At 48.0% G+C, this 25,070-nt stretch overlaps 1 protein-coding gene across 4 annotated transcripts in view; it reads right to left on the minus strand.

The window, feature by feature from the left end:
- ACOT11 (acyl-CoA thioesterase 11) overlaps window positions 1-16,798 on the minus strand; it is a 61,692-nt gene extending 44,894 nt beyond the window's left edge. Inside the window, exon 1 of one of the 4 annotated variants that reach the window (XM_070367975.1) lies at window positions 16,523-16,798. Coding sequence is in view for 3 of the 4 variants with exons in the window: in XM_070367976.1 (XP_070224077.1) it covers window positions 8,336-8,368 (33 nt within the window). In the remaining variant the exon portion in view is untranslated. Of the gene's footprint in view, window positions 1-8,335; window positions 8,508-16,522 lie in introns of those variants that run through there. The other 3 variants (XM_070367976.1, XM_070367974.1, XM_070367973.1) reach the window with 3 other exon arrangements.
- Window positions 16,799-25,070: the final 8,272 nt, after the last annotated feature.

The raw sequence follows: 25,070 nt of genomic DNA on the forward strand, positions 1-25,070 counted from the left end.
CAGAATCTATGGCTGATACTTACTGTGTACCTTCTGCATGCCAGGCCTAGTCCTTGGGGGTCTTTAATTCTCCAGTGCACCCTGAATCAGGAGTCCTCCTTTTACCGAAAAAGGAAACTCAGGGAACATGGAAAGATCCACACAAGGACACATGACCAGTAAAAGGCAGAGCAGAGACTGGACGTGGGTTCTTCTGACTCCAGAGCCTGGCAGGGGTGCTGCCCCAGGGGATGCCAGCCCTGGAGGGGGATCGGATCACTCAGCCCGCACGACTTTTCAGACAAAGCCTGGCACTTGGGAGACCCTCCATAGGTTGCCTCCTGGCTCTCCTGCCTTCCAGGTGATATGGAGAAAGCTGGAAAGGGAGTGGTCCCTGGCCAGTCCATCTCCCCTGGGCTGTGGGAATCACCATTTCCCCCACCATGGCCTCTTCAGAGGGCCTACCAGGCTCAGAAGTCCCTCCCAGTCTCGCTGAGAACCAGTCTAAGCAGGAGTGAGACATACCTCCTCTTAGTCTGTCAGCCTGGAAGCTCCACTTTTATCTTCCAAAGCAAGGGCAGGTGGGTGGGGACCAGTTACTCTTAGCTTCAGGGTGGGGGTGGAGGAAGCGTTTGCCCTTTCCCTCGACCCAAAGTTGTTCAGTCTTTGGGTCCCTTCCTCTCCCCAGGCCCATATGTCCCACACACTCCACCACTCTCAAAGCCTGTAGGCAGGCCATCCAGTCTCTATGCATCATGGAGCTACCCTCCTTGACACAAAGCAGGCTCAAATGACAGGGACCATTATTACCTCCAAGTCCATGTGTTACCAATGAGAAAACTAAGGCTGGGAAAAGGTAGCCAGTAGCCGCTTGAACCAGCCAGAGCCTTCCGACTCCAGACCACCATCCCTCCCACAGCTCTGAGGGGCAGTATCACCAGAGAAGGAGAGGAGCTGGGTCTCTCCACAGCCCCTCCAAGGGATCAAATGGAAACTGAGACCCACCTAGGTTGGCTCAGCCCTGAAGTATGCTGTAAATCTGAGGCTGCTTTAGGAAGACTTGAAAGCCACTCCCTTCCTGACCTCTGACCTGGATTCCGGGCCTGGGAGCAGGGCCACACCCCAGGGCGGATCAGAGCCGGTTTCAGAGATGGAGAGGCCAGGGTTCACATCCTGAAGGATGGGCCTCCAGGGGCCACCTCAAGGGTGCTGCCATAAGACATTATTATTATTAACCACAGTCACCATGCTGTACTTCAGGTTTCCAGAACCTATTCATCTTACAACTGAAAGTTTGTACCCTCTGACCAACATTTTCCCTTTTCCCCCCACCACCAGTCTGCTGACTCTCTGCACTTTTGAACAACCGGACCAGGTAAAACACAGTCCCTTTTAAACTGTAAAGTGGGCGCACATATGAGGAAAAAAACTCCTTGAGAACAGGAACCAGGTCCCATGTCTCTGTAGAGAACTAGGGCCTCCCCATAATTTTTTTCCCCCCAATTCTATTAAGACACGGTTGACAAATAAAAGTTGTACACATTCAGGTTGCAAAACGCAGTGTTTGGATATATGTATATAAAGCATCTGTCTACAATACGGGAGACCCGGGTTCGATCCCTGGGTTGGGAAGATCCCCTGGAGAAGGAAATGGCAATCCACTCCAGGACTATTGCCTGGAAAATCCCATGGACAGAGGAGCCCGGTAGGCTACAGTCCATGGGGTCCCAAGGAGTTGGACACGACTGAGCGACTTCACTATATCACTATTGTGGAATGACCACCACAATCAAGCAAATCAAGACATCCATCACATCAGTTACCCTTTCTGGGGTGAGGAGGGAGGACATTTATGCTCCACATTCTTAGCAAATTTCCAGTACATAAGACATTATTATTATTAACTACAGTCACCATGCTGTACTTCAGGTCTCCAGAACTTATTCATCTTACAACTGAAAGTTTGTACCCTCTGACCAACGTTTTCCCCCCCCCACCACCAGTCTACCATACTTTTTTTTTTTTCGTTTGCCTGCATGGTGAAGCATACAGGATCTTAGTTCCCTGACCAGGGACCAAACCCACAGCCCCTGCAGTGGAAGCTCAGAGTCTTAACCACTGGACCACCAAGGAAGTCATCTACTATACTTTTTTGAGCACCTACTATGTTCCAGGCACTTATATACATTATATGATGGCTTTGTATCCACAAGCCATTTAATGCCGGAGATGGTGAAGGATAAGGAGGCCTGGAGTGCTGTAGTCCATGGGGTCGCAAACAGCTGGACAAGACTGAGCGACGGAACAACAACTGGACCCTGAGAGGGACGACACTCCCTCTTGCACAGACGAGGGGACTGAAGCCAGGCCACCTGAGGCCACTCAGCTCTGGGTGGTGGAGATGGGACTTTGCTTTTCTCACTAACAGAGCTCTTTCTACTCATTCATTAGGCTTCCTCTCCAAAAGAGAGGCTTAACACTTAATGTCTACTCACATTAATTACTATTAATTAGTCTGATTTGCTGAGAGCAGATTATTACTACCAAAGAAGGCCCAGGCATGATACATATTATATAGGCAAGGGGGCCAGGGAGGGAGGGACTCCTCAAGGGGTCAGTGCCAAATGCTCTCCCTATTCCTTTGGAAAGACTTTTTCCCACATTTTATAAACCTCCACCTAGACCGTGCTTTCTAACCTGGAAAAGTTTTCAAAGCTGAGCTACCCCATCATCCTCTCCAGGGAGACCACCCTGTCCTATAGGCTGTGAGTGGCCACCTCTGCACTTCCCTCTGTCACAGCCCAGCCACACCGTGCTGTCATCATAGGTTTGAACCTCAGTCTATCAGTTAGGGGGCACCTGAGGACAGGTCCAGTCTGACTCATCCCTGTGTCCCCCAAATGCTGGACTCTGGTCCTTTCCATCACTGCTCGATGCCACCTCCTACCCACAAGGAGGCTGCTTCTGGGAACAGCAGGAACATGCAGGCCCACAGCCAGGGAGCTGGCAGAGGACCCAGCCAGCAGCACCATCTGTCCCTGGAGCCACAGGACACAAGAGGCACCAGACAGAGGTGTCAGTCCCTCGGCTCAGCCAGGTCAGCCCAGGACAAGGAGAAGAGCCACAGCACCAGGGCCCCTGCCCAGCTGCAGCTTAGCATCAGACAAGACTTCGAATTCTCTAACTCACTCAAAGTGACTCGGGGCCAGAGCTTTGGTTTTCTCAGCTGTAAAGCTAGATGAAAACCAGCAGCCTTGCAGAGCTATTGGGAAGTTTAACTAAGCCTGACACTCAGTAGGTGTTCAACAAAAGGTAGCATTTACCATATCACCCAACCCACTGACCCTGTCATTGACCCACTAAGGAAACTGAAGTCCAGAGGAGACAGAAAGAAAAGAACCAATATTTACTATAGTCAATTATGTGTCAAGTTCTACACTCCTCCAATGCCTTTAATCTTGCCAACAATCTAACAAGATCTGCAGGAACAGACCTGCTTCACAGGAAAAGGCCTACAAAGATGAAGTGAGTGAGCATCGCAAAGGCAGTTAACACTTAGCACTGTCCAGCTTGGCCCCAGGCTCCCGGACCAGGCACAGGTGAAGGGCAGAGGTGCAGCCTCTCCAGGCCATGGTGTGTATGAGGTTGAAGCAGGAGGTCAGCTCTGAATCTGCATTGTCAGTGTGTGAAGGTAGGCAGAGGAGGTTGGCATGGGTGAGTCTGGGTGGGAGAGTGAGGCTACTTACTGAGTGGCCAAGACAAAGGCTGGGAAAGGGGTCCCACTTAGCAGGTAGGGGTTCTAAGTCTCTTGCCAGTGATACAAGCCCTGCACTTCCCCTTACTTCTCTGTGCCTTGCCTGCATCAGAGTGCTGATCCCACGGTCCACCTCCCAATTGTGAGCGGTCAGGGTGGATGGGAAGCAGTGGGGACCTTCACAGCACAGGCCATTCAGAGGAGAGGAACTCCTTTGATGTGTCTCCCTGGGCTGCTGAGCTCAGTGTGCAGGGACTACACACCTTGGCACCAAGGCTCTAGAGAGCCCCAAGGAGTGCACAGCCTGGTGGGCAGGGCAACAGGACTCACAGCACTCCAAACCCCAAACCCTGCTCACGGGGCCCAGGCCCCCAGCCTGCAGCTCATCGTAGTCTTGCCTCAGACCCTTCCAGCCGCTCTGCCCTCACTCACTCCCAGCCACGCCAGCCTCCCTTTAGCAGCTTGCCAAGCTCCCCCCATCTTGGAGCCTGCAAATGAATGCTATTCCCTCTGCCTGGAATGCTCCCCCAACTCCCCCCATGGCTGCCTCCTTTTCAGCCGCTGGGTCTCTGCTCAGCTGTCACCTGGTCAGAGAACTCTCTCTGACCTCTCTCATTATTCTCTAACAGTTCTCTGTTCCCCAGACAACCTGAGTTTAATCTCAGCAGTGCCACTTACTAGCTGTGTGACCTTGGGCAAGTTACTTAACCTCTCTGTCTCAGTTTCATCTTTAATATGGGCACAGCACCACTATCTACTCCACAGACTTGTTATAAGGAATATACGAGGTAATGCAAGCTTGTCACCTAGCTCGCATTTATGACATTTATTATTACTGTTCACAGCTCTTATCACAGATTTCCATTGTATATTTCTTTGGTTACCTTTTCACTGTGTCTCCCTCATTAGCTGTCAGCTCACAACAGCCTGGGTTCATCACAGAATACTCAGCCCTGACACAGGCTAATCACTGTAGAGGAAACACCTCAGGCCAACACACCATCCCAAGGAAACACCACTAACTCTGGGAGCAGAAGGATGGAGGTTTGAAGGGGAATGATGGCTGAGTCGGGTTTTGAAGGATGAAGATGAGTCCTCCAAACAGACTAAGAACACCAGGTCTATCCACCCATGGCGGAGACTGGGGTTCAGATGTGGCTCCCAGATAGGCTGAAGTTAAGTGTCCGAGTTTCCTCTCCTCTGGGAAGACTTCTGGGAACACTTCAGCCCCCTCTGAGCCATCATGGCCGCCCATTTGTTCACAAGTTTTTGTGTTCCTGCTACATGAGAGACACATTATCTTATGTCTAGGGTTGTCTCTTCCCCCACCACTCAGTGGGGTAGTTGAGGAAGCCAGGCCCCTGCTTTTCACTGTCAGGACCAATCTCAAAGTGGTGCACAAACCCTTCACAAACATCCAGACCCCCAGGATGTCAAGGCTGATGGAGACCTCAGAGAACAACCAGAAAAGGGGAGCACCTGGCCTAAGGTTAAGTGTGAACAATGGGTTGAAGATGAGATATTAATCCAGAGGTGGCCAAATACTGTGTCCTAAACCTCCCCACACTTTGAACTAGACCCCAGTTGAGGCTGGGGGTGGGGCTGGGGAGCGGTTCCAACAGCTGTCCTCAGGTTCGAGGTGAAGCAGGGGGTTACCACAGGGGGTCGGAAGCAGCAGGCAGGTCTGTGGGCTCGTGAACACGTGCACAGATGCCCACAGCTGTATCTGGTCTTCTACCACCCTGCCAGCAGCACCACCAGGTGTAGGGCTTGCCAGGGAAACTGGGACAAACAACCCCATCCTCATTCCCAGGGTGACTGAAGTCCTGGGCCCCTTGGGGAATTGCCCGAACAGGACCAGAACCCAGGTTTAATAGAGGTTCACAGCCTCCCACAAGGTGCCTGCAGGTCCCTGCCAACCCAGGAAGACAGGACTCAGTACCCAGTACAGACTGACCACTTGCATGGGGAAGAAGGGTCTCCACTGAGAGAAACAGGAAAAGCGACCCTTTCAGCACCTCCATACCGGCATCAGCGCTCCTCCAGCCTCGTCCCCCTAGGCTGGCATCAGACTTGCAACCTCACTCACTCACTCACTCACACGTGCCAGTGCTCACGGGGTACCCAGGAACAGGTGAGAGCCAGAGCCGACTCCAAAATGCTCACTGTTTGCAGTGCCATGTGATCCTGACAAGGGCCCTGGAACCCTGTGAAGCAGGGCTTGTGGGTTATCTGAGGACTGCGTTTAACACAGTTCTCTTTGTCCCCAGGGAAGAGTTTGGTGGAGTTTTTTGGTGTGCTTGCTTTTTATTGAAAACCGCTTTGGTAACAAACTCGGGGTCACAAAGAGTCGGACATGACTGAGCGACTGAACTGAACTGAACAAACTCAGAGAATGGTCTCCTCCTGTATTCCAGGAGAACTTGGAGAACTCAGGAGAAAACAAGGGGAGTGCACGGAGAGCTGCCATTCAGGCAGCAATCCAAAGGTGGTGATCAAGGGCACAGTGTTCTCAGCCAGTACGCGGTCACCTATGCCAGCCTGTGAGCCCAACTTCCATGCCCACCCCCACTTCTACTCCCAGACTCAGGGTGCGGGCGGGGGCAAATGTGGGGAAGCAGAATGCCAGCTGGGCTCCAAGCTGGGACACGTGGGTGGGAATCCCATTCTGAGCTTTCATTGAGCCTAGCCTTAAGTTCTCTAAGAGCTCAAACTCTAGAGCCAGACTGCCCAAGTTCAAATCTCCGCTCTGCCACTTTCTTCTGTGTGATACTGGGCAAGTCTTCAACCTCTCTGAGTCTCACGAGGAGACTCAGTTTCCTCGTGGAGGACGTGGAGATGATAACTGCACCTATCTCACAAAGAACTGGAGGAGTTATAAACACAAAGCATCTGATATGATACCTAGCATGCTCAGCTGTATAAGGATTTGCTACTACTGTCATCTCTGTGATAAAGACATGTTGCTCCTCCACTGCCTTCTCCCCAGTTACTGATGAGGATCAATGGGAAAAGAGTCACGAAGGGTTAAAGACAACGGGGTCAAGAGAAGACACAGACAGCCCTACCCACCCAGAAGAGGCTGTCTGCCCTGCACTCAGGGATGGGACCAAGAAGCCCTGATGCTCAGATCCCATCCTTGGTCTCACTGAGAAGCTGCCTGTGCCCACTGGTTCATTAAACATTCCCAGGCCTGGCCACATCCAACCCGGTGCTGGGAATACCAAGAGCTGCCTTGGGTGATGGGAGAGATGGACATGCAAATTCCACACACAATCCATGGTGGGAAGGAGCTAGCACAGGGGCTTGTCATGTCAAGAGAAATCTGGGAAAGCTTTCCAGAGGAGGCAGCATCTGAGCAGATTGGAGGGCTCAGAAGAAACTTATCATGGAGACAAGTTCGCAGGAAGCTGGTGGGGAGTCTGGCGGTGGGGTGGGGTGGGGATCACTTAGCAGAGAGCACTCTTGCAGAGGAGGGAACAAGCGTGGTGCACTGAGGCAGTGGCAAGCTGTTCGGTATGGCTGCCATACTAAACGCAGAGGCATGGGGAAGGGGGAATGAGGAGGGAAAGGGGGGCAGAGGCAGATTACCAAGATCCCTTTATATAAGGTAAGGAATGTGAGCATGATACCCAAGGCAGCCTTCTGAACAGGTGAGGAATAATTACATTTGCCTTTTAGAAGCATCTCTGTAGCGGAGGGTGAGTAGGAGGGGGTGGACCTGCGACAGGGAAGCAGGGAAGGAAAGGTGCTGGGCCAGTTGGGGATGGTGAGGTCTGGGCTGAGTGGTAGTCATGCAGATAGAGGAAGGGAGTGGAGAAGAGATGTCTTTATTTACCCCTTTTTAAAGGCTTTCCCCCAAAATGTCTTCAGAGGACACTCACTCTACATCCAGCATAGCACGTCTGCCAGTCTTTCCTGAACCTTTTTCCATTTACCAAATCAAAGGCCCCCACCAGGGACCGCTGAGCACTTGGGTCTGTCTGGTGCCTCAGCATCCAATCTCAGCTCTAAAGTCCCTGTTAAGAGGTTTCAGGGAAACGTTCTCTGCAAGGTTACCTTGCAGAACACCTTCCCAACAGCCCTCACTTGGTCCTGCACATGCTCTCCCAAAGAGGTCACTGTCCCCAAGAAGCCTTCGGTTTCAGTCTGCCATACTCACTCACCCACATGCACACCCCTAGCCTGTAACTTCTAGCAGCTCCAAGCCCTTCGAGCCCTGAACCCTGAGAGTTAAACACCGCAGAACCACAGAGCTCAGTCATCCGGCAGAAACAAGCACGGAACTCCATGGGGAGACACACGCACCCCCAGAATAGAATCCCAGATGCAAAGAACTTGCTGAAGATGATTCTACACAACCCAGCTAGTCAGCCTAATGGCCCCTGGGGCTTATTTGGTGATTGTTGCTTATAATGAACCAGCCCAGGAGTTCTGAAATTTCTCCTTGCAGAGAGAGCTAGAAAATGGCCAGTGGAAAGGGAGAGAGAAGATGTAGGACTTCTGACTTCAAATGGAAACTTCCGTTCTCTTTTGGGATCCCCAGACTCCAGTCCCCTCCCGTCTGCCTCCAAACCTCCCTCCTCCACCCACCCTCCATACCCTTCGTAGGTGATTTCCAACAGTCTGGATCATTGCTGCGGAGGCCCGTTAGCTGGTCGCACCCTCCTCGGAGAGACACTGGTCAGAGACTCTGACAGCTGGCTCCAACTCCGAACGCAGGGATCGCCTCGCCTCCCACTCCTCCTCCCCCTCCCGGCTCCAGCCCTCTGAGCCAGCCCTTATCACCGAGCCTGGGCCCTTTCTCAGACTGCCCTCCTCCCCTAGGGCCCCGCACAGAGGCTCCTGTGCCCGCCGCTCAGCGCAGAGGAAGGAGAGAGCCTGCCAGCTGGGCCACAGCCATGTCAGGGGCCCTGTGCCCGCCCACTGGGCAGCCAGCCGGACACTCACTACACCTCCAGCCACCGCCAAACTTGGTCACCCCCACTGCTAGCCCCTGCCGTCCTCCCCACAGGGTCTCTGCTCTGGGATCACTCCCGGTCCCAGCCAGGAAAACTGACAGAACGGGCACCAGGTTTCCATCCATCCACGAAGGGTCAGGCCAGAAGGTGGCAGGAAGCCAGGGAGCTGCCAGCAGCCTCCCAGAGAGATACCAGAGCCACCTGCTAGGACTCTTCACCCTTGGGGTGCCGCCTCACGCTCCGGCCTGCCAGCATCAAGCAGCTGCTGGCCAGGGCCAGGGCACACCCCCTCACTTCCTTAAAATAGGCAGTGTGACTTTTCTAAAAGTGACACCTACCTAATTCCAACCACGGGCACCACAGAGTTCAGCCCCCGGGCGCCCACCCCAGCCCCTCTGTAGCCACTAGTGACTAAAAGACCACCAGGATCTTCCCTTCTCCCTCTCACTTCTGCAAGAGACATGGTGAGGCAGACTTGACACACACATGGGATTTCTCATGGCAGGCCAACAGAATCAAGTGCTCGGTGCTTAGGGAAAGAAGGAGGGGAGCGGAATGCAGGCTGGGATGGACAAGTGCATGGTGCGCAACAGAGAGCACCTGGCAGCAACCTTCACCCACTGTGTGCTGGGCCTCACCACGTCCTCGTTTCAACCCCCCGCACAGTCACTTAGGGCAGGTGAGGTGTCCCAGGTGGCACAGCTGTCGAGCGCAGAGCTGTACTGCAACAGAGGTCAGTCTGATTCTGAGGCCTCTGCCCCTCATTGCCTCTAGTTCACTGACCACGTGCCTAACGTCTCCCCCTGGGCCTAAGACAACTGGGTTCCGGCCTTTTTTTTTCCCCACTAACGTGCTGTGTGACTCTGGGCAAGTTTCCGGCTTTCTCTGGGCCCTCTTGTTCTAGGAGTCAGGACCCTAACGTCCATCACTATGAGCTCAGGCCTTCCCTTCGAAGACTTTACGTCTGTCAGTAGGCTTCAATGTCGACAAATGAAAAATTAAAGTCAAGCCTTAAAAATGGCAAGATGGGGACGTCCCTGGTAGTCCAGTGGCTAAGACTCTGAGCTTAATGCAGGGAACCTGGGTTCGATCCCTGGTCAGGAAACTAGATCCCACATACTGAGACTAAGATCAGGGGCAGCCAAACAAATAAATTTTTTTTTTTTTTTTTTTTAATGGCAAGATGGTCCAAGGATGGCACTGAGGGCTGGGGTAGTCTGGGAGGCTTCGTGGCTGAGGCAGCGCTAGAGCTGGACCGCAGAGTGAATCAGCTGAGAAGAGCGGTGAGGTGGGAGGCCTTAAGGGAACAGAACAGGATGCAGTCAGAGGCAGTAACCATCCTAAAGCTGGAAATCTATCACTGAGCACCCTGAATGCCAGGAAACAGGGTTTAGGCATCAAGAAGCCTCTGAGTTGAAGTTTGTGCTCAACATGATAAAAAGCCATGCGAGGTGAAGAGGACAGGTGTTGTGAGAACTTTCTGGACAGGTAAGAAAAACAGCTCAGAAAGAGGACAGTTCATCTCACTAGATAAAGCAGGCAGGAGGACAATTTCAGGCTCTTCATCATGCAGATGAGGGGAAGTTCAGTCGCTCAGTCATGTCCCACTCTTTGCCACCCCATGAATTGCAGCACTCCAGGCCTCCCTGTCCATCACCAACTCCCGGAGTTCACTGAGACTCACATCCATCGAGTCAGTGATGCCATCCAGCCATTTCATCCTCTGTCGTCCCCTTCTCCTCCTGCCCCCAATCCCTCCCAGCATCAGAGTCTTTTCCAATGAGTCAACTCTTCGCATGAGGTGGCCAGAGTACTGGAGTTTCAACTTTATCATCATTCCTTCCAAAGAAATCCCAGGGCTGATCTCCTTCAGAATGGACTGGTTGGATCTCCTTGCAGTCCAAGGGACTCTCAAGAGTCTTCTCCAACACCACAGTTCAAAAGCATCAATTTTTCGGCGCTCAGCCTTCTTCACAGTCCAACTCTCACATCCATACATGACCACTGGAAAAACAATAGCCTTGACTAGACAGACCTTTGTTGGCAAAGTAATGTCTCTGCTTTTGAATATGCTATCTAGGTTGGTCATAACTTTCCTTCCAAAGAGTAAGTGTCTTTTAATTTCATGGCTGCAGTCACCATCTGCAGTGATTTTGGAGCCCAGAAAAATAAAGTCTGACACTGTTTCCACTGTCTCTCCATCTATTTCCCATGAAGTGGTGGGACTGGATGCCATGATCTTCGTTTTCTGAATGTTGAGCTTTAAGCCAACTTTTTCACTCTTCTCTTTTACTTTTATCAAGAGGCTTTTTAGTTCCTCTTCACTTTCTGCCATAAGGGGGGTGTCATCTGCATATCTGAAGTTATTGATATTTCTCCTGGCAATCTTGATTCCAGCTTGTGGTTCTTCCAGTCCAGCACTTCTCATGATGTACTCTGCATATAAGTTAAATAAGCAGGGTGACAATATACAGCCTTGACGAACTCCTTTTCCTATTTGGAACCAGTCTGTTGTTCCATGTCCAGTTCTAACTGTTGCTTCCTGACCTGCATACAGATTTCTCAAGAGGCAGGTCAGGTGGTCTAGTATTCCCATCTCTTTCAGAATTTTCCACAGTTTATTGTAATCCACACAGTCAAAGGCTTTGGCATAGTCAAGAAAGCAGAAATAGATGTTTTTCTGGAACTCTCTTGCTTTTTCCATGATCCAGCGGATGTTGGCAATTTGATCTCTGGTTCCTCTGCCTTTTCTAAAACCAGCTTGAACATCAGGAAGTTCATGGTTCACGTATTGCTGAAGCCTGGCTTGGAGAATTTTGAGCATTACTTTACTAGCGTGTGAGATGAGTGCAATTGTGCGGTAGTTGGAGCATTCTTTGGCATTGCCTTTCTTTGGGATTGGAATGAAAACTGACCTTTTCCAGTCCTGTGGCCACTGCTGAGTTTTCCAAATTTGCTGGCATATTGAGTGCAGCACTTTCACAGCATCATCTTTCAGGATTTGAAAGAGCTCCATTGGAATTCCATCACCTCCACTAGCTTTGTTCATAGTGATGCTTCCTAAGGCCCACTTGACTTCACATTCCAGAATGTCTGGCTCTAGGTGAGTGATCACACCATCGTGATTATCTGGGTCATGAAAATCTTTTTGTACAGTTCTTCTGTGTATTCTTGCCACCTCTTCTTAATATCTTCTGCTTCTGTTAGGTCCATACCATTTCTGTCCTTTATCGAGCCCATCTTTGCATGAAATGTTCCCTTGGTATCTCTAATTTTTTTGAAGAGATCCCTAGTCTTTCCCATTCTGTTGTTTTCCTCTATTTCTTTGCATTGATTGCTGAGGAAGGCTTTCTTATCTCTTCTTGCTATTCTTTGGAACTCTGCATTCAGATGCTTACATCTTTCCTTTTCTCCTTTGCTTTTTGCTTCTCTTCTTTTCACAGCTATTTGTAAGATGAGGGGAAGGAAACCCAGAAGGCCTCTGGGCCCCAACCCTACCCTCTCTCCAGAGATGTCTGGACTCAGACTCACTGGACTCAGTCTAGTCCCCTCATCTTACAGATGGACACAGTGAGACCCCGGGATGAAAAGTGAACCAACCAGAGTCACACAGTTAGGAAGCTGTCTAGAATCACCACTCCTGACGTCAAACCTAGAGTCCTGGCCACCAACATGACAGCAAGGCATAAAATACGAAAGGTTTCATTCAGTCAGACTTATGAGAAGACTTCCAGCAAGGCTGAATCAATTTACTATCAAGAACTAGATCTTTCTGCAGAGGCCCCAGCAGCCCACGAAGGTCTCCCTCCCCTTTGCTATTTATTACAGAACTGACCCTTGTGTCTCTTCAGCAGCTCTGGTCTATTACTCCAGTGAATATTTCCATGGGTGTCTGTCTCCCCTTTCCAACTTGGGAGCCCCCTGATGGCTGAGATCCCATCTTACTGATCTTTGTGCCTCTCCCACAAGCCCACAGACCAGGGCCCTAAATGCAGAAGGCATGAGACACACCTGATGAATCATAGTCCTGGAAAGGCGAATTGAGATGAGATCTTCAGTGATAGCTAGTCAATGGTTCTCCAACCTCAGCCTGCATCAGAATCAGCCAGAGGACTTTTTTATTTTGGGCCACAATGAGAGGCATGTGGAATCTTAGTTCCCTAACCAGGGTTTGAACCTGCATTCACTGGCTATTCAGGAGACTCAGGTTCAGGAAGATCCCCTGGAGAAGGAAATGGCAACCTGCTCCAGTTTTCTTGCTTGGGAAATCCCATGGACAGAGGAGCCTGGAAGGCTAGTTTATAGGGTTGCAAACAGTTGGAGAAGACTTACACGACAGAGGACTAAGCATGCATGCACTGCAATGGAAATGCAAAGTCTTAACCACTGGACCACCAGGGAAGTCCCCAGAGGGCTTACTGAAATACAGATCACTGGGACCCACCTTCAGCAGAGCTGCAACAGAGCCCAAGAATTTGCATGTCTAAGATCCCAGATAACCACCATGGTGTGATCACTCACCTAGAGCCAGACATTCTGGAATGTGAAGTCAAGTGGGCCTTAGGAAGCATCACTATGAACAAAGCTAGTGGAGGTGATGGAATTCCAGTTGAGCTATTTCAAATCCTAAAAGATGATGCTGTGAAAGTGCTGTACTCAATATGCCAGCAAATTTGGAAAACTCAGCAGTGGCCACAGGACTGGAAAAGGTCAGTTTTCATTCCAATCCCAAAGAAGGGCAATGCCAAAGAATGTTCAAACTACCACACAATTGCACTCATCTCACATGCTAGCAAAGTAGTGCTCAAAATTCTCCCTGAGGTTTTAAAGGCAAATGCTGACAGTATATCACTATCGTCATCATCACAATCATGATCAGCATCATCACTGTCATTTTAGCCCTTCATTTAGCCCATCATTCTCACCTGCCCAGCACTGGGTAAGCACTTCATGTTTGCTACCGTCTCTGGGCGTCACCTTAACAGGAAAGTACTATGATTATTTTTCTCCTGCAGAGGAAATGACAGAGGCAGAGTCTAAAGTCACACAGTTGATAATAGCCAGCACCACAACTTGCACACTGATCTAGGTCCAGAGCCCAGAAGTTTAACCCCCACTCTACACAACGTGCTTACAGCTTATGCTGACCAGGAGTTCTCTAGAGGTTCCCAAGTCCAGCGGGCTCATTTCCAGTGACGGATGAGCTTGTGGCACCCTCAGCCCAAAGGCTTGGTCCTGAGTGGTCCATGTCTAGAGGAAGACTGCCTCTTAAGTCTTGTGAACCCAGAGTATTTTCTACCTCAGACACTTCTTTTCCCACAATTATATCCTTCTTCTGACCCCACCGATGGGGGCTTCCTGGCTGGAGGATGAAAGTCTGCATTAATTCTTCAGGTCCAAGTACCAGCTCTACCCCCACTCAGCAACAAAATAAATGAAACAGTCTCTATTCCTACTCCATGACGACACTGGGTTGTCACTGTCAGTCGTGGGTCTGCTCCCCCATCAGACTGGGAGCTCATCTGTGTCAGCTGAGTCCTCAGTACAGGATTGCCCAGACCAGGATTTAGTAACTAAGTGATGAATTAATGAATGAGTGATTGAGTGTAGGGGCAAATGAGGGAATGAATGAGTGAATAAATGACCAAACTCCCAGGAATCCCCTCTGCTGGACCCTCTGGCCTTCCCAGATAGGACGACGGACTCTTTAGGTGGGAGGGGACCTCTGACGTCATCACTCCAACTAATTTTCAGCATTGTCCTAGCTGAACCCCACCAGCGGCCAGAGCCTGCAGCTCTCCCCTCTCCACACACACATCTAGTGTCCTCGCCTCCATTTACACACCCTCAAGATTGAAGAACTCACTCCATCTAAGGCTGCCTATAATACTAAAGAACTCTAGTATCAACAAGGATGTTACCATTACTCTTAGCATGAGGAAAAGGCTTTTCACCTTTTCATCAAGGCTCTATATCACCCAGAACAAGGTTGCTCCCATGGCCTGTGACAGCTGGCAAAGACAAGGGAGCACATGGCTTGTCCTCTGCCCACCCTAGTCTACCTGTCCAGACTTCTTTCTTTTTGGCTGTGCCAAGCGGCATGTGGGATCTTAATTCTCTGACCAGGGATCAAACCTGCACTCCCGACGGTGGAAGCATGGAGTCCTAACCACTGGACCACCAGGGAAATCCCAGACTTATCTCTTCTAATTCCCTCAAGCCATGAACAGAGCTTCCCACTGTTCCCTTACACATCTGGGCCTTCCTTTGTTCCTGCTGTTCCATCCACCCTGCTGCTGCTGCTGCTAAGTCACTTCAGTCGTGTCCGACTCTGTGTGACCCCATAGACGGCAGCCCACCAGGCTCCGCCGTCCCTGGGATTCTCCAGGCAAGAACACTGGAGTGGGTTGCCATTTCCTTCTCCAATGCATGAAAGGGAAAAATGAAAGTGAAGTCGCTCAGTCGTGTCCGACTCTTTGCGACCCCGTGGACTGCAGCCCACCAGGCTCCTCTGTCCAGGATGCCCTCTAATAACGCAACATCCAAACCCTCCCCTCACAGTCAAGGCCTGGCTCAAATGGCACCACCTCCAGGAAGACTTCTGGGCTCTTCCTAAGTGGAAATTACATTTTTCCCTTCCTCTGTATCTTCACTGCCCACACATAAACACACAGCCACACTTCAATCAAAGCATTGATTGAATGCTTTTTCTCTTAAATTGGGCTGACTTGTGTTCATTTCTCCTTCTTCACCTTGAACAAACAGGTAGAACCAATGATGTTGATTCATCAGACTACCTTTCCCCCCTCCCACCAAACACGCAGGTACTGGAATACAGTAGATGCTCAGTAAGTGTCTAAAGAATGGGGGAGTAAGTGATGGAATGGGAAAGAAAAGGGATTGAGTGAACGAAAGTAAGTGCATGTGTGAATGAATGATCAAATGAGTGAGTGAAAGAATATCCTGTTCTCAGAGCTAAGACTCCTGGTTCTTTCTGGGGACCCATTGGGCTTGCATGGCAGAATAAAGGAAGTTGTGAGATAACTACAGAGAGGGCAAGAGAGGGGAACAAAGGACGGCGGTAGTGAAGGCATCAAGAGAGGAAGTGGAGGTGACTGCATTGTTGCTTCAAGACCAGGCCCTCTCCTAGAACCACCGCCATTGTGGAGAAGCTGGGCCAGGAGAGCAGTTGAGAAGCCCACTGAAAGGTCCAAAGGGGAGGAGATACAGCAGGCTGGGGATGGAGGGGAGGGAATGCCTGCAGTCCTTTAGGCCAGATTCAGTTTTGTGTGAGCAGAGTACCGGACCTGCCCAGCCAGCCCTGAAATCTCTCCGGCCCAGCGGCTCAAACATGCCCTCCCTCTCTCTCTCTCTCTCATCACCTCCTCCTTCTTGGCCCAGCTGCTGGGGATCCAGACGCAGCCTAACTTCCAGGATTGAGCCCTTGCCAGTGACTGGCTCCCCGACCCCACCCCTGGGCCCCAGTGAGCAGCAGTGGCTGCACCTTGTGGGCTCTTTTTTGAGTTTTGTGCCTTCAGTCACCTCCAAGGGCCAGGCTACATCCTCTTAGTGAGAGGCCCCGCCCATCCCAGCTCCTGTCCCAGAATGCCTGGTGCCCCAGCCTGCCCAAGCGGGAGTGCTACCAGGCACCACCTGCCCCATCTGGAGCGCTCCCGTAGGGTAGAGGCAGACAGGCCTGGAGAGGGTGCTGGAGTCGAGGAGGAGCCAGCAACAGAAGGATCCCAGGGAAAGCGGCCCTTCCGGAGAGAGGGGACGGGGGAGGGTCTGCGGGCGGCTGGGGTCTTACCCAAGTGGCGGAAGCACATACCAGGAAAACAGTGATTCTCTCTCAGTGAAGAGAGACCCAACACCTTGCAGGGCGGAGGCCCGGGAGTCTCCTGGGGACGTCGTTGATGTGAGGGCGTGGGGGAGGCCCCAGAGCAGACTCCGATGGGGGAGGCTGCGGGAGGCTGGAGGGAGGCGCAGGAAGCGGGTAGAGGCACAGGCCGGGGCGGCCCAGACCGGTTCCTGGAGCAGTCTGGTCCCCTCTCCTCCCCTCCCCAGCGCAGGCGAGGTGGCCCCTGGGCTGCCGAGCCTGCGGATCAGAAAGGGCCGAGGCACCCGGACTGGAGCCAGACACTCCGCCCCTCTAGGCGTCAATCCCGGGGCGCCAGGCAGAGGCGGAAACGCTGGGGACCTGGCTGGGTCGAGGTGGAGCCGGGCGGCCTGCGGGATGCAAACACGTTCTCCCAGTCATTGTTAAACCAGCCCCTCACAGCCTTGAAAAGTAATACCTAAAAAAAAAAAAAGTAATACCTACTAGTCATTCACACCTTATTGAGCACCTATCAGGTGCTAAACGCGGTGCTGGGTGCTGGGGTGCAGTTTTGAGCAGGACACACTGGCCTTGCCCTTATGGGTATTGATAGAAAAAAATTTTAATGGGCAGTTCAGAAGAGATCAAAGAAAATAAATACCACCCAGGGATCTCTTCACTGAGAGAGAATCACTTACTGTTTTCCTGGTATGTGCTTCCAGCTACACTAGAGCTGAAAGAGGTAAACATGCTGGCCAGGGGAGATGGAGGCTTCCCTCTCCCTCCACCAAGTGTAAGTACATATGTATGTTATATAATATGAAATGTGTGATGTGATCGTAGACATGAAGGAGCCGCCTAGAAGAATCTCCATCAGTGTTCACGTTTGGGATACAGGCTCATCTGGCAAATTTGACAGAGACTTGACAGAGATGTCGTGGTCCGGGCGCAAGTTGGAAAAGAATTTCCAGACATGAGACAGAATAGGAGGGAAATGAAGTTTATTTAGAGTGGGAGACGCTGTTAGAACAGCAGGCCAGCTCAAGGGAGAACCGACGTTGAACACGAGCCCTTAGCCCACTTTTACACCTCTGGTACAAGGAGTGGGATAGGGGTCTTGCGGGTCATTTGCTGATTGGATGAGGCACATATACTGGGTGGGGGGAAGAGTAAGGCAAATACCTTCTCCCTATGGGGTAAGAGGGGAGACAAGTTCTACTGCTCAAGAGGACCTAAATCCATTAATAGTTACAACGTCGGGGAGGGAAGGACAATAAGGGTCTGGTTTTTCCATTCCTGCATTCCAAGACCCTCCTTGGTTTTATCTGCTCTTCAGTCCTTGGGTCACCACAGGAGGATGCTGGTGATCCCTGAAAGATAGCTATCACAGGAAGAGGAATTTGGCAGTGGGAGTGCATTCCATACCAGGGCCAGAGATGGGGAGGGAACAGTCATTCCAGACACTTCACAGGGGCTGATGGTTGAACTCACCTGCCCAGACCCTCTCAGTGAAGAGTTGCCATGCTGAGCGCACCACACTTGGGGCCCAAGCAGCCCTCCTATGGGGACCCCTGGCTGGGTAACAAGATGGGGGACTTCCCTCACCCCATGCGTGGGGCTTTGGCAGCAGCCTAGGTGATAACATAAGCCAACCTCTGGCACAGACAGTGGCGTTAATGCAGAAGCCTCAGCTCAGAAGAGGCCCCAGGCATCTGCAACAGCAAACAACATCCTACATTGCTTTCCAAGTGCAGTGAGACGCATTTGGGAACACCCAGAAACATATGGGACAGGTGTTCTTTGCAGGGAAAGGGAATTCCCACACAGGCAATGGCGCTGGGCTGACATAAACTGTGGCTTAATTTTAATAAGACATTGTTCACAATCAAATGGTGAATCCTAAAGATAGTCAGGTTATCCATAGAAAAGTGGCCATATTGGATATACTGTTTTGTAATCTGTTTTTTTTTCCTTTTTACAATTATCATAAATACCTTTCCATAATTTTTATTGCTACATAGCATTTCTTTCCATATAGATCTACTCAAATGTATTTAATCTCTTTATGCTTGCTTTTGTAAGCTTTGATGAAATATCATTACATACAATAAACTGCACATATTTGAAGTATACAACTTAATGAGTTTTGTCGTATATACATATATATTCATGACCACATAACTACAATCAAGGTAATGAACATATTCTTCACCCCCAAAGTTTCCTGATGGCCCTTTATAATCTCTCCCTTCTGCCTTCCACTGCCCCCTGCCCCACATTCCCAGGCACAGAATAATCTGCCTCTGTCACTCCAGATTAGTTTGCATTTTCTAGAATTCTGCATAAATGGAAACATACACAATTATTGTGTTTTGTCTGGCTTCATTCACTTGGAAGAATTATTTTGCAGTTCATATACACTATTAAACACATCAGTAATTTGTTTTTTTTTAATTGTTGAGTAGAATGTCATCTTATGGATATATCACAATTTGGTTATTCATTTACTTATTGATGGACTTTGAGTTGTCTCTAAGTACTATTATACAAATAAAGGTGGTATGGACATTCATGCTCAAATCTGTGTGTGCACATATACTTTCATTTCTCCTAGGGAAATACCTAGGAATGGATTCGCTGGGTCACATGATAGATGTAGGTTTAACATTATTTTTAGTATTTATTTATTTGGCTGCACCAGGTCTTAGTTGTAGCATGTAGGATTTTTAGTTGAGGCATGTGGGATCTAGTTCCCTGAACAAGGATCAAGCCCGGGCACTCTGCATTGAGACTTCCAAGTCTTAGCCACCAGACTACCAGGGAAGACCCTTAACATTTTTCACAGTATCAAAATTTTTCCAAAAAGCTGGTATCATTTCACATCCCCACCAGGAGCGTATGAGAATTCTAGTTCCTTCGTACCTTCACCAGCACTTATTTGATGAATCAGTTTAATCTTACTCATTTCAGTGAATTCATAGCGGTATATCCCTTACTCATTTCAGTGAATTCATAGCAGTATATCCCTGTCGATTTGAGTTCTAGTCTCCTGTTCATTAATGTTGCTAAGCATCTTTTTGTATCCGTATTTGCCACAATCTGTGTATCTTCTTTGGTTTTAAAATATTGGATTGTTCTCCAAAAGATATTTGTACACCTATGTTCACAGCAGCATTATTCACAATGAGCAAAATGGGGAAGCAACCCAAACATCCATCAACTGATGAATGGATAAACAAGAAGTGGTATATACATACAATGAAATATTAATCGGCCTTAAAAAGGAAGGAAATTCTGACACATGCTACAACATGGATGAATCTTGAAGACATTATGATAAGTGAAATGTCAGACAGACAAATACTGTATGATTCCACTGTATGATGTATCTAGAGTAGTCAAATCCATAGGAACAAAGTAGAATGGTAATTGCCAAGGGCTGGGGGAGAGGGAAATGAGGCGTTGTTCTAATGAATGTACTGTTTCAGTTTTGCAAGAAGAAAAGTTCTGGAGATTAGTTGCAAAATAATGTGAATATACTTAACACTACCAAGCTGAACAGTTAACAATCGGACAGTTGAGGAATTCCCTGGCATTCCAGTAGTCAGGGCTCTGCACTCTTCACTGCTGAGGGTGTGGGTTCAATCCCTGGTCTGAGAATTAAGAGTCTACAAACAGCATGGTGCAGCTAAAAAAAAAAATCCTGAATTTGGTAAATTTTGTCATGTATATTTTACCACAATTAAAAAAAAAATTAAATAAAAGAGTTCTTGACATATCTAAATACAGTCAGCTGCTCCATATCTCCAAATTTTGCACCCAAAGACTTGACCAACTCCAGATCAAAAATATTCCAAAAAAAAAAAAAAATTCCAGAAAGCTCCAAAAAGCAAAGCTTGAATTTGCTGCCTGCTGGCAACTATTTACATAGCATTTATATCATATTAGGCATTATAAGTAATCTAGAGATGATTTAAAGTATACAAGGGTATGTGCCAAGGCTGCTGCTGCTGCTGCTAAGTCGCTTCAGTCGTGTCCGACTCTGTGTGACCCCATAGACGAAAGCCCACCAGGCTCTGCCGTCCCTGGGATTCTCCAGGCAAGAACACCGGAGTGGGTTGCTATTTCCTTCTCCAATGCATGAAAGTGAAAAGTGAAAGTGAAGTCGCTCAGTCGTGTCCAACTCTTCGAGACCCCATGGACTGCAGCCTACCAGGCTCCTCCGTCCATGAGATTTTCCAGGCAAGAGTACTGGAGTGGGGTGCCATTGCCTTCTCTGTGTGCCAAGGCTATATACAAATATTACACCATATATATACATACACACACACACACACACACACACACACACACACATATATAAGGGACTTCAGGATCCACAGATCTTGGTATCCTCAGGAGTCCTGGAGCCAATCTTTGGAGGATACTGAGACTCTATTGTCAATTGTCTTTTATACTGGTCTATTGCTAAAATTTCATAAGTGCTGATGCCCCTCCTTTCCAGTTTCTTCATTATTGGGAGTTTGTACCTTTTTATTTCCTTTACTGTGATTTTAATGGATTCTTGTTAATGAGCAGACATTTTTTTTAATAAATAAAAATATTCAGTCTACTATCTCAAACCCTGAGTTAGTAATAATTATTAAAACATCCTAAGATAATGCTTTTTGTTGTCTTAAAAAAATGGCATTACACTTTTGTGCCTTTTCTAGGATGCCATATAGTTGGAACTCAGCCTTTGCAGATTGTTCTTTCACTTGGTAATATGCATTTAAGTTTCCTCCATGTTTTTCATGACTTGATAGCTCCTTTCTTTCTCTTGATGTGCCCAGTTTTCATTGTGGTATGCAGGATCTAGTCCCTAACCAAGGATCAAACCTAGGCCCACTGCATTGGAAGTGGGGAATCTTAACTGCTGGATTACCAGGGAAGTCTTAATAGCTCGTTTCTTTTTAGCACTAAATAATATTCCATTGTCTGGATGTACCACAGTTCGTTTATCTCTTTGCCTACTGAAGGGCATCTTCGTTTCTTCCAAGTTTTGGCACTTATGCATAAAGCTGCTATAAACATCAATGTGCAGGTTTTTGTATGAAGATAAGTTTTCCGCTCTTTTGAGTAAATAGCAAGCATGATCACTGCATCATACAGTGGGAGTACGTTTAGTAAGGTAAGAAGCCAAACTGTGCTGCACGGTGGCTGGAGCATTTTACATTCCCACAAGCAAGGACGAGAGTCCCTATTGCTCCTCATCCATCCCGATATTTGGTGTTGTCAGTGTTTTGGATTTTGCCAAATCCAGGAGTTTTACTTCTAATGGGCATGCAGTAGTATCTTGCTGTTTTAATTTGCATTTCCTTGATGATATATGATGTGGAGTTTCTTTTCATGTGCTTATTTGCCATCTGTCTGTCTTCTTTGATGAGGTCTCTGTTTTCTCCCAGTCTGTGGCTTGTCTTCTAATTCTCATCAACCTACTTTTTTCTTACTTTTTAAAAATGTATTTATTTCTGGCTGTGCTGGGTCTTCATTGCTGCACACTGGCTTTTTCTAGTTGCAGCGAGCAGGGGCTACTCTCTAGATGTGTGGGGCTTCTCATTGAGGTGGCTTCTCTTGTTGCAACTCTCAGGCTCTAGAACACAGGCTTAGTTGACTGGTGACATGTGGGTTCTTCTCGAACCAGAGACTGAACTTACATCCCCTGGCAGATTCTCAACCACTGAACCACTAGGCAACTCCCTCATCAGTTTATTTTTGATAATAGAATGAAGACCTGTGAACTACCCGAATTTTAGAGTATTCGTGGTAACTCTCATCTACCTGTATTGTCCTCACCATCTTGTGACCCTCCCCAACTCAGGGAATCATCATCTTGAACTTTGTATTTACCATTCCTTTGCATGGAGGAGGAGGTTTGTCATTGTTTTTCTAATACAAATTGCTATTATGAACATTCTCGTATCTGACTCCTGTTGCGGTATAAGGAGTATATACCTAGGAGTGGGGGCTTCCCTGATGGCTCAGCAGCAAAGGATCTGCCGGCTGATGCAAGAGATAAGGGTTCGATCCCTGGGTTGGGAAGATTCCCTAGAGTAGGAAAAGAGTTGGACATAACTTAGCGTCTGAGCACACACATGCATGCATACTTAGGAGTGGGTATATACCTAGTAAAATTGCAGGGGTGTAGTGTATGAAAATGTCCAACGTTACAAAATAATAACTTGTTTTTCAAAGTGGTCGTATCAGTTTGCACACCCACAAACCACATGTAAGCAGTCTCTTGATTCACACTCACTCCAATTGTCAGGCTTCTGATTTTGGACACTCAAATGTTGTAAAATGACATTTGATTGTTGTCTTGACTTTTGTTTCCATGATCACTAATAAGTTGAACATCTCTTCAGATGTTTATTGACCACCTGTTTCCTTCTCTAAGAAATGCTGCTGCCGTTTAGTTGCAAAGTCGTGTCCAACTCTTTGTGACCCCATGGACTGAAACCCTCCAAGGTCCTCTGTCCAGGGAATTCTCCAGGCAAGAATACTGAAGTAGGTTGCCATGTCCTTCTCCAGAGGATCTTCCCAACCCAGAGATCTAACCCACATCTCCTGCTTGGCAGGCGGATTCTTTACCACTGAGTCCCCAGGGAAGCACTCTCTTAAGAAATGCCTGGTAGCCTCCAATTAAAATAAATAAATTTATATTTAAAAAAAGAAAGAAATGCCTGGCCATATATTTCTTTCCTATTTTTAGTTTGGGCTTATTTTCCTTATTAACCAGTTTTGCATGTTCTTGATATATATCTTTTAGCTACTATATGCATTGAAAATATGTTCTTGTATTTGTAGTACTTTACTTTCTTTAAGATTTTCTTTTTAGGAAAAGGAGTTCTGGGTTTTAATATAGTCAAAGTTTTATAGTTAGTACTTTTAGGTCTTTTTAAAGAACTACCCCAAAATCAGAATGATGTTCATTTACATTTTTTCTCAAAATTTCAGAGTGTTGCCTTGGACATTTAAGTACTTAACCCATTTGAAATTGCTTTTTGGAAAGAAGTTGGGTGTGAATTCAACTTCATTTTTCCATATCTGCAATTAAGTTGTCCACTTCTATTTATTGAATAGCCCTTCTTTCCCCCTGGGGAAACTGAGACCAGAGAGATTCAGCAACTTGCCCAAGATCACACAGTTTTGTTGTTGTTTAGTCGCTAAGTTGTGTCTTACTTTTTGTGACCCCATGAACTGCAGCATGCCAGGCTTCCCTGTCTTTCACTATTTCTTGGAGTTTGCTCAGATCCATGTCCATTGCGTCAGTGATGCTATCTAACCATCTCATCCTCTGCTGCCCCCTTCTCCTTTTGCCCTCAATCTTTCCCAGTATCAGTCTTTTCCAATATGCAGTTAATAAGTGTCAAAGCCAGGATTCAAAACCAGGCAGTCCAGCTCTGGAATCTGCCATAGCTTGAACCACCCTGGTGGTTCAAAAAACCACCTGCCTTTTGCTTCTATCTTGCAAATTAAATGCAGAGTTCTACGCCGGGCTCTCAATTCTATTTGACTGGTCAATTTGTCCATTCCTGAGCCAGACCACACTGTTTTAACTATTGGGGTTTTATAATAAATACTGATATCTGGTAAAGCAAATCTACCCTATTCTTCAGAAAGGGCTTGGCTATTTTTTTGATCTTTCTTCTTATATATATATATATATATATATATATATATGCATTGAGAAGGAAATGGCAACCCACCCCAGTGTTCTTGCCTTGAGAATCCCAGGGACGGGGGAGCCTGGTGGGCTGCTGTCTATGGGGTCGCACAGAGTTGGACACGACTGAAGCGACTTAGCAGCATATATATATATATATATATCAGAATCAATACATCAAATTTCATAGACATCCTTGTTAGAATATTAGATTGGAGTTACACTAAATATACTTATATATTAATATATTATTCAGGGACAATTTTATACCTTATCAATGTTAAGTCTTTGCATTTAAGTTTTCTTTAATATCCCTTGATTAAGTGTTAAAATATTTTCCATGCTAGTCTTACACATCTTTTGTTCTTTAGACACTGTATTCCTTAGATATCTCTTTTGCTGTTGGGGTCTTTCTTATTACATTTTCTTATCTCGGGGTCCGTTGTCACCAAGGCATCCCTGACTGAGCTCCAGGAGTCCTGCAAACCTTCTGAAACTATACATGCATTTTGTGGAGTCTGTGCATAACTTCCATCAGATTCCCAAACTATTGCCAAGAGCACTGAATGTTTCTTATGTGCCAGGCACTCCCCCTGAGCACTTTATAAGTCCCACACCACCTTGGGAAATAGATGCACTTATTCCCCCATTTTATGGATACGGACACTGCTTCTCAGAGGTTAAGTGCTTTGCCTGAAGTCACAGAGCTAAGAAATTAACAGCCAGCATTCAAACCTAGCCTGTCTGACCCCGAAGCTATACACTGAACTTCTGTAACTTGTTACCTCCAGAGAGGTTGGCACTTGGTCCCCCTGCTACTACTTTTTACTAATCTGTAAAATGGGTGGATGAAGG

This window comes from Bos mutus, chromosome 3 (assembly GCF_027580195.1).
Source record: "Bos mutus isolate GX-2022 chromosome 3, NWIPB_WYAK_1.1, whole genome shotgun sequence".
NCBI classification, from domain to species: Eukaryota; Metazoa; Chordata; class Mammalia; order Artiodactyla; family Bovidae; genus Bos; species Bos mutus.